Source organism: Oncorhynchus gorbuscha, linkage group LG03, assembly GCF_021184085.1.
Source record: "Oncorhynchus gorbuscha isolate QuinsamMale2020 ecotype Even-year linkage group LG03, OgorEven_v1.0, whole genome shotgun sequence".
In the NCBI taxonomy this organism is placed as follows: Eukaryota; Metazoa; Chordata; class Actinopteri; order Salmoniformes; family Salmonidae; genus Oncorhynchus; species Oncorhynchus gorbuscha.
The window spans coordinates 28236107-28243274 of NC_060175.1; the positions used below are offsets into that span (position 1 = coordinate 28236107).

At 45.3% G+C, this 7168-nt stretch overlaps 1 protein-coding gene across 2 annotated transcripts; it reads left to right on the forward strand.

Moving 5' to 3' along the window:
• Window positions 1–425: 425 nt before the first annotated feature.
• On the forward strand, window positions 426–6066 carry LOC124019287 (cysteinyl leukotriene receptor 2-like). Of its 2 annotated transcripts, XM_046334650.1 has the most exons (4): window positions 426–702; window positions 1394–1456; window positions 1661–1784; window positions 1891–6066. In XM_046334650.1, exons 1-4 carry the CDS (start codon window positions 696–698, stop codon window positions 2837–2839), a joined length of 1143 nt encoding a protein of 380 aa, XP_046190606.1. In that variant the 5' UTR covers window positions 426–695; the 3' UTR covers window positions 2840–6066. The 2 variants fall into 2 exon arrangements, with proteins under 2 accessions (XP_046190606.1, XP_046190605.1); XM_046334649.1 differs by having other exon boundaries at window positions 1394–1784.
• Window positions 6067–7168: the final 1102 nt, after the last annotated feature.

Genomic DNA, 7168 nt, shown 5'->3' on the forward strand with positions numbered 1-7168 from the left:
TCAGGGCCAGAACAACAGATTTGTACCTTGTCAGCTCGGGGTTTGAACTTGCAACCTTCCGGTTACTAGTCCAACACTCTAACCACTAGGCTACCCTGCCGCCCCAAATATCAAGTTTTAATGTCTCCCACCTCCTACTTCAACTGTAGCTTCCTTTCTTATTTCTCGTGTGAGAATTTTTTTTGTTATTATTATTATATTGAATACTGCACTGTTGGGTAAGGCTCGCAAGTTTATCATTTCACTGTACTTGTTCATATGAATCTTCTAAATCTTCAAACTTGAAATAGAGAGAGGCGGGTCGTTGAGTTGGCACTCTGCCCAGTCGTCATACCGTTTGTGTTCCATGGAACTCCACCACAAACCCCCCCCCTTAAACTCTGCATAAAGAGTGCACAAACTATTCAGACTCAAACAAACCGACTAGCACAACTCCTGACGTATCTGAGGAGAGGAGAGAAGAGGAAAGGAGAGGAGAAAACAGAAGAGAGACTTTTTATGAAGACATAGTTTATATTATCTGGGGTGTCTTGACTGGACATACTCAGAAGACTCCAGATGTGTGTAGTTAGAGTCTTCTAACATTAATCTACCAGTACTGTAGTATCTGATAACAACACAGCAAAGGTCGATAGGTACACACTATTTGTCCCACGAACGATGTTCAACAGAATGCAGGAGCATGCTCTGACAGAATGACAAGTGAGTAACTGCAGCTGCTTCACACACATCTGTTGAAACAGTTACTTGTAGTGTGTTCACTACAATGTGAGCACACTACATCCTGTGGCATAAAGGTCCAGACCTCTTGGAAGAGGTCATTGTACTCACATATAAGGCTGAAGTATTTGTTTTCAGCAGAATGCTGTTTCACTGTAGTACTGTATATATAGGATTTTGTTGTTGTTAACATAGCCGTTGCCTCAGGCTGGCAGGAATAACTGATCATTTTCCTGTGGTTTGTAACATTTGCATCAGTGAACAGACCTAGGCGAGCAGAACAACATAACTCGTGTTCACCTGAGGACACACTTCCTCATTCCAATGTAAATGCCTAGTGCTATTTTGGGTATGGTGGTGCTGTCCAGAAACAACCACACACCCTTAAAACCTAGGTCCTAGGCAGGTCTAAGCAACATGGTCATAGTGCCACCTTTCCCTAACAGTTAAACAACATAATAGAAATTATTCTGCTGATAATGATGATGATTATGATTAAAAGGATGGTCAATGGTCACGATGCCAACGATATCGAATACTGTGATAATGGTGATAGCGATTATGATAATGGGGGTGATAGTGTTGATAAAGAGGGTAATAATAACGATGATGAAGATGATTATGGTGATAGTGATAATTACGCCAATGATGATGCCTCTGTGTCTCTCCCCAGCTCTGTGGCTTGAAACGTCCCACTCGCTCGACTACACCCTTCCACCAGTGATCATTCACCTTGGTAACCACACCACGACAGCATTGAATAGCAACCAGTCCTGTAGTGGTGATGATGAGATCTTTAAGTACCGAGCCTACACTGTCACCTACCTACTGGTGTTCCCTATGGCGTTTCTTAGCAACATTGGAGCGCTGTTTGTGTTCCTGCGACTGATGCCCAAACGGTCTGCGTCCTCTGTCCTCATGACCAATCTCGCCCTATCAGATGCATGCTTCTCCCTCACCCTGCCGCTGCGATTGGCCTACTACTTCAGAGGCGCTCGCTGGGACCTCCCTGATTGGCTGTGCCGACTGTGTGTGTTTTGCTTCTATCTCAACCTCTACACCAGGTACAGTACACACACACACAACCTAATTATCAGAATGTGAGTTGACACTGGTTGCCCAGAAAGACACTTAACTAATAAACTATGTCTTAACTATTCTTCCCTACAGCGTTCTCTTCCTTACTGGACTGAGCGTGCTCCGTTGGCTGGCCGTGCTGAAGCCTCTCCGTCATCGAGCCTTGGCCACGCCCCTTCGTGCTTTATTGGCTTGCTTGGGCATTTGGCTGTTTGTAGGCGGCGCTTCAGTCCCATTCCTGTTTTCGGGGACCAGGGTGAGGGCGGGACTAACACGCTGCTTCGAGCCACGTAACCCTGCCTCCTGGAAGATGATCTTCATTCTCAACTACGTGGGCATGACATTCGGCTTCCTGATCCCGTTCCTCACCATCCTCGGTTGCTACGGCTGCATCATCCACCGACTGACAGCTACAGTCTCGTCAGCATTAGGGTTGACTGGTAGCCTGAACAGGAACAAGATACGTAACCAGGGGAGACGTCGGCGCCGGCGCCGGTCTCTGCGTCTGGTCGCCATGGTGATCTGCACATTCCTACTGTGCTTTCTGCCCTATCACGTGGCTCGCTCACTGCACCTGCACGCGGTGGTGGGCAGGTGGGGCTGTGTTGCTACGGCGACACTGCAGCGGGTGTTGGTGGTGACGCTGTGTCTAGCGGCGGCCAACAGTGCGGTTAACCCTCTGTTGTACTACTACTCCGGGGAGACCTTTAGAGCGGTCATACGCAGCGCCTCGTCACGACGACGGTCCTTCTCCTCCTCCTTCACTCAGGGCAGCCTGCTGCTCTCTCGCAGAAAGAAGACCACAATGCCTACAACAGCAACAATTCGAGACTCACCCCTCGCTCCACCCCTAACCCTTCCTGGGTCCCTACCAGACACACCCCTCGCTCCACCCCTAACCCTTCCTGGGTCCCTACCAGACACACCCCTTGCTCCACCCCTAACCCTTCCTGGGTCACTACCAGACAGAACCCTCGCTCCACCCCTAACCCTTCCTGGGTCCCTACCAGACACACAAAGCCGTGTGGAAGACAGTCTATAAAGGGTTCAAAACCTATTTGCCCTATATCCCACCTACTTACAGACACTGAGACCTGAACACCTAGCTACATTCTCCAGAATCAGAGACACTTTTCTGCACATGTAAAATGGAGCCCTGAGGCCTGAACCAGAACCACCCACACCCACACGGAGACACTAACCTTTAGGTTTCCGAGGCACTTTGTGGGTGTGCTCTCTGTTATTTCCATTCCCGCTGCCCGGCCGGCAGCCACAGGTGCCGGGCCTACTTTTGTTTGATTGTTTATTATCCCAGTGTTAATCATTACACCCTTCATAGATGTATCATATAGGTCGAAAACAGTTTGCACAAGTCCCACAGGCTCACATTTGTAGGTTAAATTGAATAATATCTTCAGTTGATCATAGTGACTGACAATTGTTGCCTATGTAATACATATTTAGTTTTTTCCTTGACATTGAAGTAACGAATAACTATATTTGATGCAAGAGCTTCGAATACCACATGCGTCTCACAAAAGACCTCATCCAACATCAAGAGGCTCTTGTCCAGTTTGACATTGCATATAAAGTTAGCAGGACCATTGGAGACCAGCCAGACCTCATGCAGAGATTTGATAAAGACTGTTGGCTGAAGCCAGAGTCTGGAAAGCACTCAATCCCAAGGACATCTGAGGATATCAACCCTATAGTAAGTGTGCTTCTTGATCAGGTGTGTACCTGATCACGATTACTTTGACACCTGTCAGGTTTTACCAAAGCTTCCAGAACATCCAAATAAACGTGTTGCGCAAATTGGACTATGTGAAACTAGTGTTGTGGATCAGCAACCCCAAACTGAAATCACACTGTGAGAAGAACAAACTCTCTGCTCATTTGACACGCAGACAGAGGCCCAAAGTTGACAGTTGATTTCAGCTGTAGTGCTGAGACCCTAGAATAGAAATTGTTATCTTAAATGCCACAGTTAGAGAAGTGATGTAAGAAATGGGAAAGAATAAGTAGTACTGAAACCAATGACAATGTAAACTCACAAAATGTGTATTTATTTTTATAATGTTCAGTGGCGTGTATTCATGGTTGCCAAGGGAAGCCAGGCTGCCCACAAATAAATTACACGAAAAAAATATATTAATTTATCTTTCGTCTCTGTATTTCAGAATTTTCCTTCAATTTGAAAGAAGCTGTATATTTCTCACCCTCTGTCTTTGTATGTGTCTGGTCAAAAAGATGCTGATGCTGTCTGGTCAAAAAGAGTATGACATTGTTGCCGCCTGTAGCATTTAATACAAGGGAGGTCAACATGCATTTTGCCTACTTTGATAAAAAAAAGTATAAAATAATAGCCAATCAGCGTTGAGCTAAACTGAGTGAGTTCAACTATGAATAGTCCTGGAGCACCAAAACAAGTGTCAAGGGAAGCCAGTGAGGATTTGGCTTCACCCCAAACGTAATTGACAGAAAAAAAACTTGAATTGTTGCATCTCGTTGTGTTGTTGTCCTCCAGTGGCTAGCTAGCTAAAATTGGTATTTTCCTAAATTGGCCATGGATGGAGACAAGGATTTTGACTTTTTAAACTCTCCGTATTGGCCGATGATTATAATGGCAATTCTGATCCAACCATAAATGCATACATTGCTGTGCCTGAGAGAATGGAAGTTCCATATGTAGGTAGATGTAACTAATGTTAACTAGCTGGCCTGGCACATTGTTGCCCATGAAAGTAAGTTAGGCTAGCAAGAAAACATTTTAGTCAGATAGCCTAGGACAACAAAAAATGTTAGCCTGTACTGTATGACAGAGTCATAGGCCCTTTCGTCATCATGAAAGCGAGGAGGACGGCATTGGTGTTTCTCTACAAGTAGGGTCAACATGTTTTTTCTAGTTACACGGACGCACGCACACACACACAAACAGAGAAGTCAGAACCATGGAAAGCCACATCATATTTGGCTTACGTAGTTCTTTTAGTTGTATTCACTGTATTAGATTAAGGTGATTTGATGATGTTGAAATGGTGCTTGAATAGTGGCGGCAGCTCCTGTTTTCTTTGTGACTTGCATTAACTCCCCATGGTTCTAAATCAATAGTCGTTTAGTAGTCCGAAAATGTTGCTTGACCATGCTGTAGGTCATGTAACTGTTTGTTACATGCAATATGCTTTGTGGACTTCATCGGACAGAGGTTCCTCTCCAGTTTTGTGATGAAACAAAGGTGTGGTTGAATTTATTCTGCCACTGTATCTTCTAATTGTCTTGGCCTTAGGCCTGTATATCACAGGTGCAAGGCATTTTAACTAACAGGTTATAGCGCAAACAACACAATTATCAAAACACAGGTTGTAATATGGCTTTTTTTCTGGCTTGGCTTCCCCAGTGATTTTATCCACACACCGCTACTGATTACGTTACATTTTTTTGTACCATTTATTTGTGTAATTATTTTAACTGAAAATATTCCCTGTACCTTTTTTTGTACCATTTATTTGTGTAATTACTTTGTTATGTACTGTTAATATTCTTCCTGTTGTTGCTGTCTGAGACTTTATATAGGAATAAGTTATATGGGCTATGATTTGTACACCATGCAAGAGCAGTAACACAACTGCCGTAGCCTTTTCCCAATTCACTTTTTCAACTTTTAAAGTTTATAGTAGTACACTTTGTTACTTATTTCATCCAAAAAGGCAATGACAAATTAATTTACAATAGTCATATAATCCACTGAGCATTGATGTTTCCAAATCTGGATTATTTATTAAAGTCAAGTGAAGGAGAAAAATTAAGGAACAAGTAACTATGGGTGACAGGTCACATCTTGGCCCACTCTATACTTTAGATCAGGGTTTCCCGAACTCGGTCCTAAGATCTGGGGTGCACAGCTGTTTCAAATAATCAAAGCATGATGAGTAAGGGAATTGTGCTCCGAATGATTTTGTTAGTCTTACTCTAATTAGCTGATGTGCAATAAACAGAGACACTACCATGAACAGTTGTGTGGTCAAATAATACCTCTCTCTGTTATTGCCGATGCCCTTCAATGACCAGTCTATGTCTTGGATGTAATTGTTGTCCGGCATGCCTCTCCTTGCAATGGCATGAGGTAGCACAATTGTCACAGGTGTTATGTGTCACGCCTTGGTCATAGTGTTTTGTGTTTTCGTTATATATTTGGTCAGGCCAGGGTGTGACATGGGTTTAATATGTTGTGTTTCGTATTGGGGTTTTGTAGGCATTGGGATTGCGGCTGAGTAGGGGTGTAGCATAGGTTTGGCTGCCTGAGGCGGTTCTCAATCAGAGTCAGGTGATTCTCGTTGTCTCTGATTGGGAACCATATTTAGGTAGCCGGGGTTTCACTGTGTATTTCGTGGGTGATTGTTCCTGTCTCCGTGTTAGTGTTCACCAGACAGGCTGTATAGGTTTTCACATTCCGTTTGTTGTTTTGTATATTTATAAGTTATTTCATGTATCGCGATCATTCTTTAAAGAACATGAGTAACAACCACGCTGCATTTTGGTCCGACTCTCTTTCGACAAACGAACGCCGTTACAGAATCACCCACCACACACGGACCGAGCGGCGTGGTAACAGGCAGCAGGAGCAGAGAAAGGAGGATGAATTGTTCGGAGAAGGACCCTGGGATCAGCCGGGAGAATATCGCCGCCCCAAAGAAGAACTGCAGGCGGCAAGAGCTGAGAGACGCTTGTATGAGGAGAAACAACAGCGGCAACAGGAGCTACAATATCGGGACTATACTACTTGGGAGGAAATAGACAGGTGGGCGGTCGACCCAGAGAGAGTGCCGGAGCCCGTCCTGGGATTCGCTGGAGCAGTGCAAAGAGGGCTATAGGAGAATGGAGTTGGAGAGACAATCACGACGGCGCAGAAGAAAGCCCGTGAGTCAGCCCCAACAATGTATTGGGGGGGCTCAGAGGGAGAGTGGCAGAGTCAGGAGATAGACCTGAGCCAACTCTCCTTGTTAATCGTGAGGAGCCAAGGAGGAGACCAGAACCAGAGCCGGTGTTAGAGGTGAGCGAAGCAGAGACTGTGAAGGAGTTAATTGGGAAAGTGGAGTGGAGAGTAATGAGGGAGTTGCTAGCTTGGTGCTTTAGGTACAAGATTCGTCCGACGGAGTGTGTCGGGGATTTGATGGCACCTGGGTCAGCGCTCCATACTCGTCCTGAGGTGCGTGTTAGTCGGCTGGTGAAAAATGTGCCAGCCTCACGCACTAGGCCTCCTGTGTACCTACCTAGCCTTGCACGTCCTGTGCCAGTCCTGCTCTCAGGCTCTCCAGTACACCTTCACGGTCCAGTCCATCCTGTGCCACCTTCACATACCAGTCCTCCGGTG

What these genes read in the sequence shown, in the direction of transcription:
- LOC124019287 (XM_046334649.1), top strand. An exon ending in TATCTCAACCTCTACACCAG is followed by an intron (nt 1,785 to 1,890) that starts GTACAGTACACA and finishes TCTTCCCTACAG; the next exon opens with CGTTCTCTTCCTTACTGGAC.